The sequence below is a fragment of the Sparus aurata genome, chromosome 13, assembly GCF_900880675.1.
Source record: "Sparus aurata chromosome 13, fSpaAur1.1, whole genome shotgun sequence".
Taxonomy (NCBI): Eukaryota; Metazoa; Chordata; class Actinopteri; order Spariformes; family Sparidae; genus Sparus; species Sparus aurata.
Window position 1 is genome coordinate 14,109,429 of NC_044199.1, and position 23,773 is coordinate 14,133,201.

The 23,773-nt window shown below is 41.5% G+C and overlaps 1 protein-coding gene across 1 annotated transcript in view; it reads left to right on the top strand.

Moving 5' to 3' along the window:
* Nucleotides 1-22,523, top strand: part of ubl3a (ubiquitin-like 3a) — a 34,562-nt gene extending 12,039 nt beyond the window's left edge. The window contains exons 2-5 of the mRNA XM_030438168.1: nt 13,720-13,828; nt 16,415-16,501; nt 18,355-18,432; nt 20,593-22,523. Coding sequence (XP_030294028.1) covers nt 13,720-13,828; nt 16,415-16,501; nt 18,355-18,432; nt 20,593-20,645 — 327 coding nt within the window. The 3' untranslated portion in view covers nt 20,646-22,523. The remainder of the gene's footprint in view (nt 1-13,719; nt 13,829-16,414; nt 16,502-18,354; nt 18,433-20,592) is intronic.
* Nucleotides 22,524-23,773: the final 1,250 nt, after the last annotated feature.

Here is a 23,773-nt window from a genome sequence, read left to right on the forward strand (position 1 = left end):
ATTATCAAAATAGTTACCTGGAAATTGACTTTTATTAATTACTTCAAGTCTAAGAGTAATTGCATTTGCCAGAAGAACTGTTTGTTAATTACATTGGTGCCAGCTGAGAATTTTAAAAATGCATGAAATCAATAAAAGCGTAATGAAAAAATTGGTTTAAATATCCGTAAACTTTAATTTTAGATGCACTCGTGAAAAACAGGGAGAAGCTTGTTCTCAGAAAGGACAACTGGAAAGGTTACGAATCAAGCTAATCCTGACTGCAGGGCATCACCGACACACTGCTGAGGGAGACCACCTAGGAAAGAGGGTGGGGGGTGGAGGAAGAGGGGGAGGCAGAGGTCACTGCGGAGCATGTGGAGAGGGGGGAGAACAGCAAGGGGATGCTTTACTTGACTCCAGGGCTTTCACATAGCGGGGGTTCAGGAAAACACAGGGGAGGAAGTCACATTGGTGAGTTACCCTGGGATGGAAGTGAAGGAGAGTGAGAGGAGGGGGGAGAAAGAGGGGGCAGACAGGGCTGCTGCAGAGCAAATGGTAGGAAGAAGATGGTAAAGGACGGGAGGTCTTTTCATCAAAGCCATCATCAGGGATCATCCGCCCTCTGTGTGGTCCCTTCACACCAGCAGCATGCCGACATGTGGCATGTTGGCCTTTGGGTTTGTGTGTCTGCTGGTGACTGGTTTTCCCTGGACAGACAGAATAGAGACGAGGAGGGTGGACTTGGCAAATCCTTTTTTTATTTTGGGAAACAGCACACTGCACAGAAATGAAGATGAAACAAATTCCAGTGCCAATTCAAACTATCAGGGCTGCAACTAATGATTATAGGTATTGTCAATGAAGCGGTTGATTCTTTTCCTTCAATCAATCAGTTAGTTGTTTGTTGGGCTGAATTAAAAAAAAAATATATATATATATATTCTGATTCAAATTGATCTTCATTTGAATAATCTGACTTTGATCTTTTTTTATGTGGATGCAAGTCAGGTTAAAGAAGTACCAACCGACAAGCGACAAATGGGGGTATCTTTCAGTTTGGCGAGAAAATCTCTGAGGACTATTCTCCACGCTAATGAATAAATGTAACACTATTATAAACTGAGCTGAGTGTTTCTACTGAATTTTGGGGTGATTTGTGAACAGGCTGCTCTGTCTCCTGCTGAGTTTCACACACACAACACAGGGACAGGGAATCCATGGTGCATTCAAGCGCACCTCCTAAACTCAGAAAACTATACTTGAATGACCACAGAGGTTGTTAAAAATGGTACTGGTCTCTTTTTTGTCTTTCTTATTTCCTTTTGTTAGAATACATCCATCATTACTTTCTTGTTCTTTCACCATGGCATTTTGAATAACACGGTGCTAAAAACCAGAGCAATATCCCAGTCATTTTTTCCACATACGCAAATTCAAACCACAATCTCTGAAACGGTTTGATTCAATTATTTATGCAAACTTTATTACTTTGGGTAATTCAGCAGGGTGCCTTGTACAATTGAATTATTAGTTCTCTCAGAATTTCTTTCAAATTCAAGCAGAAGTGGTATTGTAATTGAATTATACCTCACGTAATAGATATTCAAACCTCTGACTCAAATCGGATAACCCAGCTAGGGTCTCAGAGTTTGGTTTAAAAGTAAGTCTGTGTTTCCGAAGCCCAGTGATGTCCTCAAATGTCTTGTTTTGTTCACAACCCAAAGATATTCCGTTCACTGTCATAGAAGCACCAGATAATCTTCACCTTTACGAAGCTGGAAACAGATAAAATCATCAAACTCAAACTCACAAATCAAATATCAACCGAGCTGGTGATTCATTTAGAAGTTGGCAACCAGCTCTGAAAAATACCTAAAATGTTCTGCTTCCAGTCAATGATCACATGTACCTTAAATATAATAAAGAGAGAGGACCTGACATTACTATTTATCATGGACATCATGTGACTAAATTGGGCTGTTAAACAAGAGTGAAAATCTAAAAAAAAAAAAGCAATTGAGGTCACGTATTGCAAGAAGACAGCTGGTTTGTAAGACATATTGTTGGACCACGTCAGAAGGGAGAAATATTTAAGGGTCGTCTTAAGTGGCCACATTAAAGGGCAACATGAACACCTGTCCGTCATAGAGTAGAAAGACAAGACATAGACTGTCTAATTGCAGCGGGAAAAAGATGTGAATGTTGGATTTGCGTTATCGCAGGATTACAGAAACTGGGGTGCTGCAACTGTACCCAGACAAGTTTTTTAAAATAGCTGCAGCTTATCTTTGCTTCCTCACAGGTTGTATCTGGGAAGCAGGGTGATGTTATTGGCTGATAAACTGCCCCTGAACTGCAGCATGTGGGTGTAAATCTCCATGTTGGCAAACATCCTTATCAGCTCTAAAGGTGCGATTTCTTTTGCTACCCTAATGGCTTCCAGGCAAACCAGGGAAAACATCATCTCCCTTCCTGTATCGCATGTTCGTCTTTTTTTCACAGATACATGCATATTTCAGTATTAAGCGTTTGTCCCATTCTCTGTCTCATCCCTTACCTTGTGTTTCACTGGGAGAGAGGGACAGGCGGTCTAGACGCTGACAGAGGCATGAGAGGAGAATCGATTGAAGCATACAAGAGCAATTTCACGTCTCTGCCCATAGCTTCAAAAGCAGTCCGCACCCCATCCCCAGCAGGCAGTTTGAGGGTGCACACAAATGTCTATGCATGTGCAAAATGTGTGTGAATATAAAACGGCAAATAGTTAGCGGATGACCACGGGACACAAAGTGGATGTCACCTTCACGCTTCCTCTTCTCGCCCGCCTCTCTCTGACCTTCGCTGCTCACTGTCTGTCTCCGTTCCCTCTTGTGCTCTCTCATTTCCTCCCTCGGTCCCTCGGGCGCGCCTCCAAAAGTGTCAGCGTTTCCTCTGTCCTCCTATAGCATCAGACCTCGTCATCACTATCATGGCGTCTGTACAGCATCAGCACTCTGGTGGTGATGCATGCTACAGGACTCTGCAGATCTTTGTTGTCCGTGAAATCTCTTGTTGCTGTTGGTTACTTCTGCTTGTTACTTGTTTTTGGCCGTTGTCGTCTTTTGTCATTTCGCGCCACTACGTCTTTTCCTGTTTTGTGTTTCATTTCTCTCTCTGACAGTATTTCTCAATTTCCCACTTATTGATCTTTTTCTTGTTGTCTCGTACAGTGTCCTTACTCCTTGTGCTGACTGTATAAAAATGTGGAAAAGGTGGGGCTGCACTTTTGACTAATGTTTGGAGCAGGCCTCACTCAGTAAGGTTTCAAAGTCCCAGCTTCTAGCTTTTGTGTTTGTATTAGTCTCAGTAATATCCTTACATTGGTAGTGAGGGGTTTGCAGATTACAGGATGGCAAAAAAAGGACTTAAATCTGCAACAACATATATTTTGGCCAAGTTGTGATAACAAAATTGAGACATGATTACCTTTAAACTTGTTGGCACTTGCTCATTTACACATTTCGCAGGTAAGAAGCCAAATTGCCATTAATTTGGAGTCATTTTTGTGGCTACCTGGTGATTGAAAGGCCAATATTTACTTTCTTCTAGCTCTGTTTTTTGGTCTTTTCCAATGCCCAATAGTTATACCAGGCTCCTTAACTGCTCTCCATGCTTTTTCTTTGCTGAAAACAGCTGTCTGCCATGGCCAAAATGAATGCTAATGAAGGCAGTTTGAGTGAGAACAAATACTAGTTCAAGTGCAAACATGAAGGTGTCAAAATGTGCACATGCGTCAGTTGGCCTGTTTGTGTTAAATAGCTAACAGCAAAACAGGGAAGTTGTGGTGTGGAAGGTCGTTGCGACCTCAAATGGAGTTTCTCTTGTGATTTTTATGTCTACATGTCTCCCTATCCAAAGACTACCTCTAACAAACATTTTGTTATAAAGGACTTTGCATAGTGAACTCAAGTAAGGCGGATTCACTTATCTAACTGCAACGAACAGCCAGCTGGCTTAGTTTAGCATAAACTGGAAATGGGGAAACAGCTTACCTGGGTCTGTTGGAAGTTAAAAGTGCAATATGCAGTAGGTATGTGAAACATTTTAATTGTTTTACTCAAAACGAGTGCAGTTAAAGGCACATCTTCAAACAGGGAGCCCTGTTGTAAAGGAGATGCAAATCCCTGTGGCATTGAGCTGAAGTGTCATTGAAAACCAAGTCAAGTCAAGCCAGCACATGTGCATGGAAAAAGGCCATGAAAGTGATATCAGTCTTCTCATCTACTTCTCAGCCAGGAAGCAAATCAGGGTATCTCCTGAAAAGTGACACTGCCTCTCGAACGCTGGTGTTACCGCTCTGAATCAGGAAATCCAAACACCGTTGTCCACGCGCAGTGTCCCATCAGTGCGTAGGCTGCCTGTGGGTAATTCACCGCAATTTCCTTTAGTTTTTTGGCATGGCTTACATTTTGCATGTAAATTTGTTTGGCCCTGGGGTTGTGGACAGCCATTTTGAAGTGCAAGACATAGAGTTTAGGGAGTGGCAGGAGGCAGCAGTACGACGTAAACCTGCCTCAACCTCTTGACAGCTCTGATCACAGAGAGGAAGCAACGAGGAGAACGTGTGATCAAAGGCACCTGCCTGGCATCTGTCAGGAGAGAAGGAACGCAGCCCTGGGCGCGAGTGCATGTCTGTGTGTGTGTGTGTGTTTGGCAAGGTGAAGTTTCAGTGAAGACGCCGGGAGGTGAGATGACAACATGAAAGGGAGCTCTACCTGTTTCTGGAGCGAGGAGAAGCAGCTGATGGATTAAAGGGTTATCTGTTTGTAAAACGAGGAGAAGGGGTGGTGAAGAGAGAGGACAGGGAGCAGAGAGCTGTCAGGTACTGTGCCAGCTGGAGCACAGGAAACAGCTGATCATGCTCGTGACAGGACGGAGAGGGAGCGAAAAGGGGAGCCGAGTGGATTCTGGCTGTGATGAGGACGTCAGCGTATGAGAGGATAGGCCTGTTTGAATGACAGTACAAAAAGACAGGCGCCCGAAGAGAAATTAGAGGTATGAGGGGGCAACTGAGTAATGAGACATGTGACTGATAGTCGTTACAGCAACTAAAAGGAGACAGAAGATTTGTTGCTTATTCTCTCCCTGATCCATAGCCCAGAGTTATAACTGCAGCAGTGGAATAAAGATGTTCATAGCTGAAAGACTAAAACTAAAGGGTCAGAGTTCAAGTGAGATGAAGAAGACGTTAAGATTTATATAATATATATAAAAAAGAGTTTTCCTAATTATTATAGCATAGATTAAGAGTTTGCAGAGGAGCCATAAGTGGAGCCACAGGAAGTTTGGTGCTGTTGTAAAAGACACAAATGTTCCGGCGGAACTGTAATGTAGCCATTAGCTGCCTCTGCCGCAAGAAACTGGCGCGATGCACCACAAAGTGCATCTGATAAAGGTCTGTGTTGTTAGCTCTTACAGTAGACACTCTCTTTAATGATTAATGGCGTTTGTAGACTTCAACAGGAAGAAGGCCTGTATTTTATGTCCTCTGAACAGGCCACTCACTTCATACACAAAGAGAGACAGAAAAAACTCAATGGGTGTTTGATCTCAGGCCAGAAGGGTCACATGTGTGGCTTCAGAAGTTGTAAAAGTTAACCGCAAGCCCCCAGGAAGTTTACCAGGCTTTGAGGACGATTTGACATAGTTGCCAAACTGTGTAATTACAATGTCACTTGACGCAAACTGGCCCAAAACACCATTCATCAGCTTCCATAATGAAAGAGGCAAAGATTCGTTTCACTATCAGAATTTGATCCATTCAGGCCGATAACGTAGCAGTGTGTCACGATTAAATCGATTAGCTGAGGGCTGAAGCAGAAGTCTCTAGTGACACAGAGCAGCTTTCACAGGAATAATCGGGCCACGCTTCTAATGCTCTATCCAGATTTTCACTTAAGGTTCATCGTTAACCACCTAAATATTACAACCTATATATCATTATATTGATATGTAAAAACAGATGTTAGTAAACTGCCATTTATTTAAACAACCATCAGAGTAATATCATTGTTAAGTTTGTGTTTCTTGACCCCTGGCCGATGGTAGTCCAATATACAATCTCTTTTAGCTCTGTTTTGGGTCTCTACCATCTCCTGATGGTAATACCTGGCCCCGATCAAGCGGTGAGATTGAACCTAAACGATAATGAAACAAGATGTCGGTGAACAGCTGAACAATGATCTGAAACTCAGAATAAAGTGCTGTGAACTCGCTGCAGATTCAGGTGATAATTCTCTCATTGTGCTTTTTAGATTGTTTTGACATTTGACATATTGTTAATATAGAAGTATCCATTATAGCCACTTTAGCTGATAGGTGGTACCGCATACTGCATGTTTGCTTTTTGTTAACCTGGTCCTCTTAACAGAACGGCCAAAAATGCAGCTGGGTTCCCAACATAAAACTCAAAATTGCTTCTATAAATAAGTATTGTGTGTTCCCTCCCTTTCATCCTGCATTAGTATAATATCATTATGGTTTTTGCTTTTTGGAGTTTCTTGAATCCAGCCCTTCATCTCCCCAGCCTCTTAGGATAAAAGTGAAATCCGTGGTTACACTGTAGTAGAGTTAAATGATTACTGCGAGTGTGATACATGGAGATAAGGCCTTATTTTTGTGCCGTAGCGATTATTCAGGCATGGCTGCTACGCCTGAATGAATGCAGCAGCTAAAATGCTAGCCTCAGGTTATTTGCATTTTCTTCAGCAGGCACAAAAAAACACATTATCCTATCTGCTGTTTAAGAAAAGACCAGTTGTTTGCTCATTAGACACATGATAAAACTTAATCGCTCTCTCACTGAAGTAGATATTTCACGCTTCGGCCGTGTAGGAACTTGAAAAAGGAATTGTGACACTCTGAAAAAGTTTCTCTGATTAATTGACTGCTGGCAAAAAACGTTGCTGTAATAGATGAGTAAAGAAATACTTGGCAGTGAAGTGAATTTAGCAGAACTGTACAATGCCCTCTAACCACTCTAGACCAGCTTATTGAAACATCCTGTGCACTGCTGAACATGCATAAAAACACAGGACAGGACGGCACAGATGACTAACTAGCACCCTGATTTGCGGAAGCATCGTCATGGCAACCAGCCGTGTCGGACTTAATCTTGACCGGTCACATTGCCCAGCTGGAGCTTCCCGTTTGCTCGTGTAACAGCAAAAAAAAGACAATTTGTCTCAAGGTGAAACATCTAGAGAACAGGAGCTTTGACACCTGTCCAGAAGATTCTCATTTGCTGTGTCTGTCAGTTTGTTTGACTCGTCATGTGGTATATACAACCATAAGGATTACCTCACTTGTTGTCAGAGTTTTTATGTTTGTTGAATGATCTTCCTTCAACCTTTGTCCTTATAACCTTCATCTGTTCTCTCTCTATTTCACGGAAACAAACGAACACCAACTGTTTTGCACAGGTTGCGTAGCCATCAGTTAAGTAGTTCAAAACAAACCCTGACACACTAGCTCTATGTAGATAAGTGCCCTATGAAGATAATGAAAAAGTTAATTATAAGCATATTTCAGCTGGGTCAAGGCCCTGCTGTTCATTTCCAACTCTTTACTGCACTCTGTTATTGTTACTGTTGGGTAAAAGTGACACTGATGTATTTTTACACCAAAGTGTCATTTGAATTGTGTACAAAGTTATCCCAACTTTGCTTAAAAGAAATGTCATAATCAGTACAAAAGCATGCATCACCCACAAACTTGTAAAGTGAAGTTTTGAAGCTATTGCTGAAAAATAAATAGGTTTAACCAAATTTGGGGGGAACAATGGGAGGAAACAGAGACATAACAAAGTGTCATGAATTTCTTGTCATTTTTAAAATAATACAAATGTGTTTCGAACCTTCGCAGCTTTTATTTTGGATCTTATATATGTATACAAATTTTTGCTCCTTCCCAGGATGAAAATAGCCAGTTATGTAAAAAAAAATATCAAAGAGAGCAAGAAAAGTATCAAATTAAGTTCTAGAAAGTACCCAAAAACGAATTTTTGTAATGCGCTCCCCCCAAACACAGTTAGACACACATACACTCAGAGAAGCTGAGATTACAAATCCTCGCCTTAGGCGATGTTTCTTGTATCCCACTATCATCAGTCAGCTGCTGATGCATAACGGCTCTCTCAGTGTGTGTGCGCACAATAGAAGGAACTCGCACAAACAGAGAAACTCTATTTATAATATTGTATGAAATGTGTTGAACTCAAAATGAGGCTATTTGACAAATCAAAAGACTTTATTTTCCTGTGAGCTCGCTCACTATTGTAACACCCGAGGAAGTGAATCTGCAGCTTCTGATACAGCCTGCCAATCCATCACAGTGATTCTCTGAAAAACACCCTTTTCAGTGTGTTTTTAATTAAAGAAAAACAATGGCTCCGTGATAGAATTTGTGTGCTAATGGGGGCTAATAATTGCAGTAACCCCTTGTGGGTTTGCAACATCACTATGAGCACGAAATGCTGTTTTATTGACTCAGTTTTGACTAATTAAAAAATGGGACGCGAGTGTTTCAGGCTGCTCTTTTTCTTCTTTTCAGTTGGTTCACAGTTTGTCCAATAAGCTGCAACGCTGCCTATTTTATCTCTTATTTTGAAGCTGGTAATATTCATTTAAATTTGTTGACAGCCAGGAAGCAGTGCCAGGCAGAAAAGTTCCTACAAATTACTATCAGTAAAATCAGCGACTGATCATTCATGTGGGACTTTGTGTGCTCTCAAAGCGCTGTGCTGCTATATTCTTGAGTTTACAGTCGAATTTCCTTCAGGTTTAATGGGCAAGTCAAAGCAGGCGGGCTGCTGCTGGATCCAGCTGGCTTGTTTTAAACAGACCCCGTTCGGGCTAATCACCCACCTCCTCTCCTAAATTCATTCATACAGCAAGGAATCCACCCTGACAGCAGCGGCAAACCTTACTGCGCAGACTACCTATAAAGCCGCTCTAATATATTCCCAGAGGAAGGCTTCCCACTCTGTAATTTGTTGACTGCTGCAGAGGGTCTGAAGAGCAGCAATACTCTTTAATGCACTTATAAACACAAGTGCATATAAACACACATGCATACACACACGCGCAAGTGCCTTGAGAAAGAGCTGAGAGCGCTGCTCGGGGAGGAATAATTATAGATGGCATTGAATTTCCTGCTCTCCACCGTGTGCAAGCAGTGTTTAGCCGAGAGGGTTTGCTTACTTCACATGTTTACACCATGGCACTGCTTGGCAGCGGGGTCACATTATTGTAGTGTGTCTGAATGTCTTGTCTGCAGTGGAGGCTTGACGGGCACGGAGCCGTGTCACCAGTTTCACGCAGATCTAATCTTATATTCATATTCCAGACGTAGCCGAGAATAGAAGCGGCTGCACCAGGATGTTTTCAGTATTCTGACACCAGAGCTTACAAATACTTTTACATACTCACATCGGGCGGAAGTGTCACACTCATGATGTTGAAGCTGCATGAGACTTACTGTATGCGAGGATGTGTTGTGCACAAATAACTGATACGTGCACTGTATGTTTATGCATGAATGTGTGACGCACTGCTCCCCCCCCCCGTACCTGGAGCCATTGTGTTTGTTACAGAGAATAGATGGTAATCGAATATACTTTCTTGAACTGGCTTTGAAACCTCATTACCAGCCCCTCCGCGGAGGAGATCCCAGGGAGAAGGCACGGCAACCCTCAGACGGTTGGGGGGGGGGAGAGTGGATGAATGAAAGCCTTGATGCTGTTAAAATCAGAAAATAGGGTGACACTTAAAAGAAACAAACAACAGTAACACCATTTTAACAGCCAAATTTGCGTGCATATGCGGGTATTTTAAACACCGCCGAAAATAGGCGTTCAGCTTTTTCACGCTGCCATTTCTGTTTTTTGACGATAGAGGATAGAAGCTAAGGAGTGAGACGTCTCTTCTTTCTGATCTCTGTTGAGAGTTGCACTTGCACAGTGCAGACCATTAACAACGGCTACTTCTGTAGTATATTTTTCTCCAGTTCCTCTTTCAAACTCTGCGCCGACTGAACCATGATGAAAAGGATGGAAAATTATTAACAACCCAGCGGCCTTAACTTCCACCCACATCTTAGCATAACGCCAGAAAAGGGGCTTAAATGATCGTATCCTCCCGGGTGTTTAGATTTTATCACAGCTGATCGGAGCTGAAGCCGATAGATACCTGTGTGACTACTACAGAGCCATTTGATGCAGTGTGGAGTGAATGCCACGTTGGAGATAAAAGCCAGATGTTAGCAGGTGTAAGTTGGTTTTGTATCTGTGTGTATGTGTCCTAGGACAGCGTCGATGTTACTGGACATTGACTCTGCATGTTCCTGAACTCAACTGGAGGAGATTTGACGTGAATTTGTTTATTTGTTTCAGCTGCATCATCAAATTACTTTGACATTCAGAATGATCTGCCCTGAAAACCTCAGTGACAACACACATCTTCAGAAGACATCATGCCTCATATTTTACCGTAAAAAACAGTGGTGGAACATTTACTGTATAGATGTATTTTCTTTTCCCTGGGTTTGTGTTTTGACGATGCTGGTGACTACGTAGGCCATCGAATATGATTTTGCGGCTTCTGCATCCATTATCTCTCTTTAGTATGTAGAGAGAGAGTGAGAGAGCAAAGGTGGATGGAAGTGGGGAGAGAGGTAAATAAAGAGGCTGACGATAAGAGGAGAAAAGCTGAGTTTACCTTGGTGCCTCTTGTTATTCTGGCCTTGTGCATTCCTCCACTGTACATTGGGCAGAGCGAGAGATTGACAGAGTGGGGGAGAGAGGCAGAAACAGACAGGAGGAGGGGGGAGGGAGGGGATGCAGACACTGCTGCAAGGAGAGGAAGACAATATGATGTGACGCGGTGGGAAATGGGTAGGGGGAGGTGGGAGGAAGGGGGGAGTAGAGCTATCTTGTAGGAGTTATCAGGTTAAGCCACCCACCAGTGGCTGTCACCATGGTGACACCATGGTAACGACCAGGTGTTCAACCAGGAAGGAGCACGACCTTGCTTATGTAAAGGCACTTCCTCTGTGTGCCGCTTCCTCATTATTTCTGTCTCGTTCAGAGTCATTCTCAGGGATGATTCGTCCTAAGGGTGCATGTATGTTAAAAAAACAAAATAAAAACAACCAGCAGATGTAATACTGAGTTTCTCATTCAGTCAGCCACCATGTTCCTGCTTTACGATCTGCATCTCGTCTGGACAGTTTAAACTGCAGCTTGTGAGTTGCAGCAGTTTATTTTGCTGGCGTTAATCAGGTTTTATAAGAATTGCACACATATGTAGGAGGAGTAGTTGTGTGACTCTTGTGTTTACATGCCGAGCAGTACACAAACTCATGGTTCAGATCGTGGTTTTCAGTCATGGATCTGGTCTTTCTCTTTTGGGTTTTTTTTTCGTTTTAGCCCCACTTCCAAGATTACTTTATGCTGTTTACAAGGTTCATTATAAGATCATAGGTCAGCTCAATTTATGTGAAATAGGAAGCACAAAATACCCTCTGCTCCCATGGTCTTTCAAACGGACATACTGTTAAACCAAACTCCATTCTGAAAGCAGGCGTTTTTAAAACATTTTAATCAATTCTGTTCAATTCAAATCACCATATGTGTCCCCCGAAGGGCAATTGCAGAGGCATGTAGAGTAGCACATATAACACATAACAGGGAAAATTTTAAATAGAAATAGAAATGCATACCGTACACCACTGCAGATTTAGAATTGTTTGTGTGGCAAAAAAAAAAGAGTTCACAAAACATTACTTTGCTAATTCGATACTTATAATAGTGCAATAAGAGTATTAATCCGCGGTTCACATATGTGCTGAACTGTGGGAAGAGATCCACACGGATCAGGGGTCCGCTATGTCCATTACATGGCTAATACAGAGTGCTTTTATGGCCCGGAGTATTCTGCTTGTACATCAGAAAATCCGTCCATCTGAGTCCAGCAAGTCCATTTGATCTCTTAGAAGCAGCTTTACTTGAATATATGAACAGTATGTTTATGGGGTGGATGATCGGGTCAATGTATGTGCATGTGTGGTTTTTGATATATGTATGTGTGTGTTTATGCCTCTGTATGACTCTTCCATTCTTAAAACTATAAGCTGATTTGGTAACGTGCTTACAGAGATATCTGTTTCAATCCACCGGTGTTAGCTCTGTTACATCACTGCAGCCAGCTCTGTGTGACAGTATGTGTGTATAAAACTCATGGTGTGTGTGTGTGTGTGTGTGTGTGTGTGTGTCGGTCAGCAGAGTGGGTTCAGTCGCGGGGTGCAGAGGGCTAGCAGACGCTGGGCACATGGAAATACACTGGTAACAATGACACACACGTGCTTGTGCCATGCGCGCACTGCGGGCAAAACACACAAGCACTGTGAGCAAAAGCAAACACACACACACACCACGGACCTTTTCTCTGGCTCTTAAAGGCAAACCGTACCACTGCTTAACACACATCACGAGATAAAAACTCCCATCCCAATGCCAGACAATCGACGTGCAAATTAAGGCAGCTCCAATTTTGTGTCACGAAATCAAATGTAAACAATGAACTTTTTTTTTACCATCTTATTATCTGTGTGAAATGACAGTGCCAGCCTGGACTAAGAGGGTAGCACAGTAATTAAATGTGAGGACATGTTACGATTGTTGGGGCGATTTTTGTTAGGATTTCTTTTTTACAGCAATACACAAAATGGATTAGGCAGTCAGACAGCATTGATACTCTTGCAGTTTGTGGCGTTTGGCCTTTAATCAGGTCCTTGTTTATCGTTCTTCACAGTAGTTTAAAAATATTTGATTTGTACAGCAGGAGTCAGGACCCTTGACAACGTGCAGTGGGTGGAATGATAATAAATTAACTGTCAGAAAACGGCAAGGAATCATTAAAACAGTCCACTGACGTCGAGCTGTCATTGAAGATTTTGCAAAGTTTTTTGTGAAAAAATGCAGCCAGTTTATGATCGTTGATCATTTCTTGTTTGGTACAGGAATATGCAAGAAAGTTGTCGTATTTGTCTGTTGCCACCTTAGAAATCTTGTTTAAGTAGCAATAGTACCACCTACAGTATTGTCACAACATTGAAATGGAGGTGTTTGGTCAAACATATTGTGATATTTCTGGTCTGGCTCTTAAACTGCTCAGTTTATTCACTTAAAGGCCCACTTCTATTCAGGAAATGAACACTGAAAATGCAAAAGAAGACATTTGTATAGTGCTTCTTATTTGCAGATAAATACAAAACTTTTATTGTAATCTCGTGGATAATATCATATGATGAGGAATATGTTCAGACAACAGAACAGAACCGAGCAGAACATCTGGCTTGTGAGGGCAAAGATAAAAAGGTGACAAACTGCCAGTAAGTGACAGAATGTGGAACCAACAAAGAAACAGAGATTCAGAGAAATGAAAGAAAAGTAAGGGGGGAAGTTGGATCAACAGATGGGAGTTAATCCTGCGGAAGGAGGCTCCTCAGGGTCGTCATATCCTTCTCCTGTTTCCTATTAAAAATGACATTAACGTGAACCTTTGTGCTTTCCCCATTTGACTGTGTTTAATGCAACACGTGGGACAGTTGTTTGTGTCATGTTCCATTTGATGTGTCCGACAGTGTTTCTCATACACTGTCCTAATGTACCTGTGTTGTTGTTTTTTTCCTGTGTTGCAGATAAACCTGCGGCTTATTTTAGTCAGCGGGAAGACGAAAGAATTCCTTTTCTCTCCCAACGACTCGGCAGCAGACATCGCCAAACATGTGTATGACAACTGGCCAATGGGTGAGTAGCTCGAGTTAGTTACCTCAGTGATTGTAAGAAGACGCTTCTCATTGTTTTTTTTTTATTTTGATAACTCATTGCGAGGGGGTTGCAGTGATGAAACTACAATATTGCCCAACTCTGAGCTCCATGCAACTTTTTAGCCTATTTTATCTGATTGTTTTGGCGTTCAGTTGGAGCTCTGTTTGAAGCTGCCTCCGTAGCCTGTTCTTCTGCTTCATAGTGGCCAAGGGTGGAAGAAGGATCAAGATATTTTATTTGACTACAAGTAGCAGTACAACTGCAAAGTGAAAATACTCCCATCATAAGTAAAAGTCCTGCATATAAAATCCTACTCAAGTCAAAGTATGTTGACATTATTGGCAGCAGAATGTACTTGAAAAATTTAAGTTAATGCTGAATGGTTCTGTTCTGATTGTTATTATAAACACTCTTGAGATATTATTATTAACATTGGTCTCTTAGTGTAACTTAATATACAGTTGGTTATTTGAATCTGAATGCAAAAATGATGATTGCAGCTTCAGTGTGACTCAACAGAGTTTCCTCAGTTCCAGAGTCTGTGCGGTTGCATTGTCAGCCAACAGTTTGTGTAACAATGGGGATGTTGATTATTTAATAATTAATTTCTTGCTATCATTATGTTGCAAAGCTCAGTTAAACATTTGAGTTACATAACTGACAAAAACAATTAAAAGGGGTACAAACAAAAATGTGCGTTGATTGTGCTTGGACAGATTTCAGGAAGTTTTGACATCCCATTTTCTAAGATGTGTTCATCTGAAATGACTCAGTATCGGAAACCAGTTTATTGCCAAGTACAACAGGTGTTCGCATGGAAGTAGCTTGCTATGGCGTTGTGGTGCATTATAGAGACGGAAGAAAATATATCGTCAAAATATTCCCAAAAATTAGTACAGATGAGCAGATGAAACAAGAGTCCGTGCAAAACTTCTTTTCTAAACTCCAAGAACTACTTTTCTGCCAACAAGTTATTTAATATATACATTTCCCAAGAAAAGCGCTTGAGATGTACCGCACAGTAGCTGCGGTGATGATGTCCGCTGTATTCGGATGTACCAAAGGCAGAAAAACTGACACCTGGCTGCCTTACTGAAACGTTGCTTTACATTCCAGCACATGTCCATTATGTACGAGGAGTTGTCTGATTAAAATGTAATTTCGGGTGAGAGGTCCTGGCGCTAATAGGACAGCACATCTGCTTCTCATTAACTGCTAAATGTAAACATTCACCAGATTTTCGTATGAGGGGTCGGGGGTATTCTTACTTGCACTTCTGCTGTTTTTCCCACATTCTGCATATATAAAGCACAGAACTGTATGGTAATATTTTGTTGTAAGTCACATTGCATAAGCACAGCTGTGGCGGGTTTGCACGAGAAGTAATGGCTAATAATTTAGCTGCTAATGCTTATGAAAACAATACTCTCTTACTTATCATGGCTGTATTTTCACAATAAAGACGTAGACAGCTGAGGAGTGAGATCGCATTCAAACACACTGATAATTACACACATCTTTGGTGTTAGGGAATCAGGGTGCAGTCCTCCATTCGGCTTGATTATCATTGCATACAGGAATGCGGGATCACAGTACAGCCGCCTCCTCTGTGTAACACACCCACTCCCTGACTGCTGCTACACCAGCGTTACATTTCATTTGATGCTGCCGACCTCACACCACCTTCCAATCTGAACAGACTGTAGCCTTTTCCCACGGTTGCCGGGAATGTAGTCCGGTTTAGGGGAAGCCCACAGTGCATCAAAATCTATAAATTATCCTGATGGATTCAGATTCTCGGTGACAAGAGGAGCTTTTCTTCCAGGCCTTTCAGTTTTGGAAGCACCCTGTGTTCCTCCCAGACAACAGATCTGAACCCTGCGAGACCCTGAGCCGGCACGCAGTCAGCACCAACACCCTCCGCTTAGCTGGAGACAAACATCTGGTGGCCAGACTCAGCTGCCGTGCAACTCGCCTCGCTGTTTCTCTTTATTTAATGCCTTCACTTTTTGTTTTCAGCTCTTCCCAAGCCACACCTAGCGTTCTTTTGCCCCGAGTCGTTCTCACATTCTGTAGTGCATCCCGCAAAGCCCACATAATATACATTCTGCATATAACGTTGGAAAATAAAGGCCCTGAATGTCTTAAAATACCTCCAGTGTGGTTGTTGGTGGTCCTTTTGTCCCCCCCATTGCATGACTTTATTTCTTTACACTATACTGTGAATTATACAGCTGCACTTTAAAACCCAGAGCTTTTCATCATATTTGCCCTGCTGTACTTCAATCAAATTCATTGTGTGAAACTGGCTTTGTTTTTTTTTTTCATACAAAGGCTGTGAAATGTGGCTATTCAACCTGCACGTTCTCAAAATAGATTATATAATAAAAACTGATTGTGATGTTTTGTAGGAAAAAAGATCAAATAATGCGGGAAATCATTTTTGGAGAACAATGAAGGAAGAATAATAAGAGATAAGCGGGGAAACGAAAATAAACGACGCTTGTGCCTTCGTGTTTGTTATTCTCTTTACATCTCTTTCCGTCTGCCCCTTTTTTCTTTCAGACTGGGAGGAAGAGCAGGTCAGCAGTCCCAACATCCTGAGGCTGATCTACCAGGGCCGCTTTCTGCACGGCAACGTAACACTAGGAGGTGAGAAAACACCGCCTCCCCGCTCATAGACATGCACGCAAAGTCACAGCGGTGTGCTGCTGGAAAGTTCTCCGCTGTTCTCATCCCCTTTTTTCCTGAGCCGCAGAACAGAGGTACCTCAGTGCTCCGGACAAGCCTGCTTTGACGAGAGAGAGGGAGAGAGAGGGAGGAGAGAGGAAATGCTGAAAAAGAGGGGAAAGGGACTGGTCAGGAAAGGGGCAAGACTGGCGTTGGAGTAGACCTCAAGCAGCACAATGTAGAGGCAGAAAGAGTGGAGGTGGGGGGGGGGGGGGGGGGGGGGGGGTTGAACGGGTGAAGAGAGAGCGAGGATGTCTTATTTTGACGCGGCCCTCTTCGCTTCTCGCTGGCTTTTAGGCTTTTTGGTCTACTTAACCCAATTTTTTTTTTTTATTTGACTGCCGTTTTGTGTTGTTAATGGGGTTATGGCTCTCTCTAACCCTTTTTACGCTCATCCCATTACTGCCATCTATCTGATAATTCCCTTATCGTTGGTTTAACATGTTTGCATGCCGACACAGAATCCTCTTAAGGTCGAGCCAAAAACTCCCGGCAGTTTTTGAAATGCAAACAGACAGGCGCGTGTTTCGGGGGGGGGGGGGGGGGGGGGGCAGAGATGACAAGTATTACAGCCGAGACATTGACAACAGTACAGCACGGGATTGTTGTGGCGGTTTTAAAATCCTGCCGCTTTTAAGTATTTTTTCCGTCGTCAAATATCACATTGTGACTAATGCTACTTGTTACATTACAAAGCAGACAGTCGTGAGAATAGAATTTATTTCACATTATTTTCCAGCACCCATTGGCTTTCCATACATTTCAGTGTAAACATCAACTGCTAAATATCTTGAGTAAGGTAATCCATTCCAATGAACATAATGCGCAGATATTTTTTCGCTTTAAGTTGCGTCTCCTGCCTGAAAACAAAATCAAAGAGGGCTACATTAAGCGTTGACAGAAGAGAAAAAGGAAATACCAAGTTACTTGAATGCTAAATAACATAAAATAATGACTTTAATTGTGGAGCAAAAGCCAACCCATATTGAGGTTGCTTAATGGCTAAAATGTAATCAGTTTATAGGAATGTCTCAAATGACTTGAGTTTAAATACATTTTCTCATACCAGCATTATCGTGCCAAACAGTGACTATTAGTTAATGTATATTTAATCAGTTAAATTCATAACTGTGATTTATCATTGATCAATAACATCGTATTGGTAGGATGTGGTAACATGGTTTGAAATCAGTATTAAAATACTGACAAGAATATTTTCTGTGTATCACAACAAAAACAGGAAATATCAACGACCAAAGCAACTGATGCGTTTCAATTTTGTTTAATACATGAGATCAAACCCGTCTTGCGTATTACAAATGATCATATAATCACAATAAGTTTCAGTCAGTTAGTGAACTGAGCAGTTCACACATTTTTTTTATACGCAGTGGGAGATCACTCGAGCTACTCTGTGGTAAAAGAAACATTTGACTTTTAGAAACAGCCATTGACCCGCTGTGAAATAACTGACCTGGGTTTATATAAAGGTTTATATTCTTGGCCATTTTAAGCTCTTTCTTTACCCACAAGAGATTATGACTTCAAAACAGGTGTATAGATATTTATATTTTGACACCTTCAGCCACAGTTAAGTATTTTTACGATGCAGCTTGACTGTTGTTTGTAGCTTCTCTCCCTTGGGACTTGGATGTACTGTGGCTCAGCTCTTTCCAGTGTTACTCTTCAAGTTGAAGATGATACAGATGGTCGCTGTGTTTTTAAACGCAGTGACTAACCTTTACAACCTCTCTTGTTTCTCTCTCTCTCACCAGCTCTCAAACTGCCCTTGGGGAAGACCACAGTGATGCATTTAGTTGCCAGAGAGACTTTGCCTGAGCCAAATTCCCAAGGTAACCAGCTCCCCGGCTCCCTTCTTTCCTTTCAGTCGGCCTTTCACAAGCCGAAACAACTTTAAACGTTCTGCTCCCAGCCATTATTTATCTCTACACATGGCTTCTGTTTAAGGAACAGCCACTGGTGCAAATAATTGGCTCCCTTAAGTGTATCCCCAAGATACAGCACATTGTGTGGAATATACAGCAAATATTAATCATATTACATGACAGTTCCTCTATTTGTGACTGTGTAGTAGCTATGATTGTATGTTGAAACAAGTGCTGATTAGACCTTATAACTGGTCACTGGTTGCGCAAAGCACTCTAGTTATTGCCTGTCTGGGCAAAATAATACAGAATAAGAGAAGGTGAAATAAATAATCACCTCAGTTTAACCCAGCAGATAACGCGGGCTTTGTGGAACAACATCTCCGAGGTAAAGTTCAGTTACCAGTGAAGAAATAGCAGGAAATATGTGTGTATGTTTTACAGATGGTTACTGTGGTCGCACATTTCACACTCACATTATTCACACACCACTAATAGAGCCTAGAGGAGGCAATGTTAGCTGGTGTCACTAACTGTAAAATAATGTTAAAATAGAAACACAGCTCTTAATTCTAAAATCGCCCACACTTTTTAGCATTCATTCTTCTTTAGATTAGGTAGATTAGTCTACCAAGTCCGGCTCAAGTACCAGATCCACCAGTTGAATGGGCTTATCAGACACCAAAAATGCTGCACGGTGAAACGTTGTACCTAGACTGATGACAGTTTCGTTGGTGGCAAAAGTTGAGCAATTTATGTGCCAGATCACCCTGCGTTGTTTTGCTTTCCACATCATATTTTAGGAAACTGACCTCAGATTACCTTCAATGGAGTTGATTTTGTCACACATAAAATCCCTCACCACCTAGATATATTTAGCTGTGGCCATGTCTTTTTTCATAGTTCTGAGAACAGTTGGAGGACCACCTCTTTATCGTGTCCACTGCAATAACTGGCAATGATTGTATTTCCTGCAGAGGTGTTTTGAGGGACATTTTAAGCTCCTGCTTGAGAGGAAGTACTCTGACAGCACAAGAGAGGAACCTTGAGTAACGCTATATTCTGTTATTGAAACAACCGTATAGATGCCCAATTGATTTCCATGCAAACCATGTGCAAATATATGTACATCTCTGTATATGTTCATATCCAAGGTCCCCATAGAAAATAGTACATCAGTGAAACAACCAAATCCAAATCCAAATATAACCATGAAAAATAGGTCGTATGAGATACAGCAACCAGATAAGTGACCAACTGATTTCCATTTAACAAGCATAGGAAAATACGCGTATGTACACATGTAAACCCATTCTATATGGAACCTCTGTAGAAAATTACATTACTCATGCATTAATACCATCTTCTGGATTCATAAAGAAAACAAGATAACAGCCATTTATCATTTTAGCCTTCAGGATACTCAGTCTGTTAGTGGTGTATCCAATAAAACTACCGTCAGAGAAGTTTCCTCTCTCCGTCCCCTACCCTCAACAATTGCCTGGCAGCAACAATGCCGACAAACCACAGCATGCAAACTCCATCGCCAGCATACCAAATTGTCCGGCTAGCCACGAACAAACGATAACCATCTCAGTATATGGTATGACACAATTGCTGTTTATTATAACCCTTAAAGGAAAGAAAACAGAAAGTTTTTTTTTTTTTTTTATTGAACCAAGGCTTTATTATTATTTCACAAATATTAAGTCCCGACAGACATGAAACTCAATATAAACTCAGTATATTGTTTTAATAATACTAATATGGTAGAATTCAATATCATATATGAGCAAATAAACATGTTATAATAACTGTCAGCTTTCATACCACGGTATACCTCGAAACCAGCTAACCGCTGTAACCCCAGGACAAACGCGAGTCCTGGCCTAGAGCATATATGTGATGAGGGAAATAAGTAAATACATATTGCGCAGAAGTGACTTTGCAATACCTTCCACTGACTGACTTATGTAGCTCAGGAGTTCACAGTGGAGGTGCGAGTGCAAACAGAAGAAGAGCCCTTGAATGCACGCAGTCCTCACAACTGTTTGTCTAACTGGAGGATCGGTGTTTGTCGTAACGATGATGATGATGTTGTGTGTGTGTGTGTGTGTGTGTTCCCAGGTCAGAGGAACAGAGAGAAGACCGGGGAGAGTAACTGCTGTGTCATTCTGTAAATACACACCTCCGCTGCCGGCCCTCCATCCTTCTCATCCGTTCTCGCCCTCGACATCCTGGACCTAATGAGCTTGTCCCCTTGTCCTGGAGCTTGTCCACGATGCGGATATGCATTCAGACAAACACACACACACACACACACACACACATCTCTTTTTTTTTTCTCCCCCCACGGCCATAGAAAGACAGCAGGCTCAGGCTGATCCAGGAAACAGAGCTGGGAGCAGGAAATTGATTAACGATAGAGTTGATTCCTTTGTTGTACTTGATTTGTTGTCATAACTGAAAATTTGAGCAAGGAACTGGATTTGCATGTGTGTTTTTTTTTCTTTTTCTCTTAATGCACACCTTTTGAAGCCTTCTTCCATACTCATACACACACATACCCTTTACAATAGACAAACGCACCTTGTCTATCCATCCTCAGCCGGTCGTCTAAAGTCAGTTTCGAGCTGGCTCCTCATTCTAGCTGGTTGTCATAGTAATGCAGTGCCCAAGTTTGTGTGTGTGGCCTTGTTTTCTCATATAGACCGCTAAGAATTTTAACCACTAACAACTCACCAACATACCCCGCACACACACACACACACACAGACACACACAACATGACACCCCGTCTACACATCCAACCATATGTGCTTGTGTGATCTCCCTCGGTGCAGCAGACGAAGCTTGGACGTGCCTGATCAGACAACTCAAACCAGGACACACAGACACACACACAGACAAACAGACAGACAGACACACACACACACACACACACACACACACACACCTGTGTCCTTTTTACTGCCCTCCTCTGCATGTGCCCTTAAAAGGTCACAGGAGAGAAATAATAATTCCTTCATATTTTGTCTGCAGAGCGCTGTACAGACCGACACACATGCTACTCCTTCAGTTGTCATATTTTAGCCAAACAAAGCCTGACAGACAAACAAATAGACAAACAACCAGCGTTGGTGGTCTTGTTTCGGTTGTGTTTTGTTTGTCCATGACATTCGCGACTGTGTTTTGACAGTCCGTGCATATTGCCGACCGACCAGTGTTGTGATTTAACAAAAAGAACGTCACGTCAGTTTTTTCGTCCCTCCCTGACGCACCGTCCCTCTCTCCGAGGAAAAAGGCTCATTTATTAACAGTGTTGTGAAGGATCTCTCTTGACAATTGCTGTCCAAGCAGGGAAATCAACTCGGAATGAAAAAAAATGTTCCTTATTTGTCTTAATTTGCTTTTTTACTCTCTCCTTTATTCTCTCTCTCTCTGCATTAATAAGTCCATTTTGCACAACTGAAGCATGTGCTCCTTCATCAGATTAATACAAAATGTATAAAAAGTTTTATTGTTTTATTTTATATTTTTCCAATGGAAGTAATGTTCCAAACTAAGGTAACGTGTAGAATATATTTAATATGAATCTTATATAGAACATGATGACTCTAGATCTTGTTGATATACAGTATATTGGTGTTTAGTCTATGATTGTGTGTACGGTTAGCTTCTAGCCAGTTCACAGTCACTCGCTGACAATGTCTTGTGCTTAACAGCAGCAAAATCTCCCTAATCATGGACAGACTGTATTTTTAATTTCTTTCTTCTGTGCTCTTTTATTATTATTTTTTTCATTTGTTTATAATTTAATGTAATCCTTTTTTTTTTCTTTGTGTTTTTTTTTTTGTTTTGCTTTAAAGAATCGCTTTGTAACAGCACTAGGTCTTAAAAAAAAAAATTATATATTGTTTATAATGATCAGGGTTCAAATCTGTACAGAGATAAACGTTTTCAAACCAATTGTAAATAGCACTAATGCTCCCTCTCCCCCCTCCGAACTTCAAAAAATGGAATACATCTGTAATCTAAATAAAGGTTATTGAAGTGCACTGCCTTCTGTCATGCCTTATTGCACAGAAATCCTGACTTGCACGGTTCAGCTGGAGCGCTTCGTGTGAGTATATCTGCTGGAAAGACTCAAAGTCTGTTGGGAAACTGTCAGCAGGTTGGCTTAAACGGGAAGGATCATGACTTTGTATGCATGTAGAATGTGGGAGTTTGGTTTTGAGGTGCCACATTTCATTTGAGGATCTTGGAGACATTGTATTTTAAAGACGTAGAATGTAAGAATTGTCAAAACATTTCAACTGGACTATTTGTTTTGTTGAGTTGTGTACTTTCATTTATCCCAAAAGGTTTCCAACAAAGCTCAAACCCAGAGAAATCTACAAGTTCACCCAAGGCAACAGTGCGTTTTATTTTGTCACTCGTTTCTACTCAAGAGTTAATTCTGCCTATGTCAGCAAACGAGAATAAATGTGGGTCAAACTTTAAAACATTGTTATCTCTGAGTCTGACCGCAGGATCGTTTGTGTTGGATTTGCGTTGTTTTTCCCCCCCAAAACAGATTTTTTTTTTTTACCTTAAATTAGTAGTAACCCAGTGAGCACTGTCAATGAATTTAGCACTCACCAGACTCCACTTCTCTCTCTTCTTTCCTCCTCTTTGTGTAAAGTTAAAACTCCGTCTTAAATAGAGAGGTTAGGAAATCGTAACAGATGACACTGACGCAAAAACTGACTTTTTCAGAGAAATGCATCATCCGTTGAACATGATCAACAAACGTAGCCTGCCAAGCGCCATTGTCCACTGGCCCAGAGGAAGAAACCATGTGAGTTTCCTTAACGAATCAATGCTGCAGGATGTGATGGCGAAATGAAAAGTTTAACTGCAGAGCCGCTGCTGGAAAGCTGAAAAACTCCCACTTTGTGTGAGTTTTTTAAAGCATTCGGACTGGATTAGTGGTTAGTTATTACACATTTTAGAACAATGGCTATTTTTAGCCACCGGTGGCCGTGTAGGCCTTTGAGGATTATGGATCAGTATTTAACAATCTGACAGGAGTCATTTTCTCAGCAGAAAGAGAACATTACTTTTGCTGAGATTACTTCTTAGATAGAAATGTTTAGTGTCAAGGATCTTCCACCATATAAGAGTAAGTAAATGTACTTCGTTTGCACGGAGGGTTGATGTGTTTTAGTGCAGTCTCAACTTAACTCATGTGAAAGAGGATGACACTTGCACAATCAAAGATTAAAAAAAAAAAAAAAGATTTCCTCCTTCACGTTTAAGCTCAAGT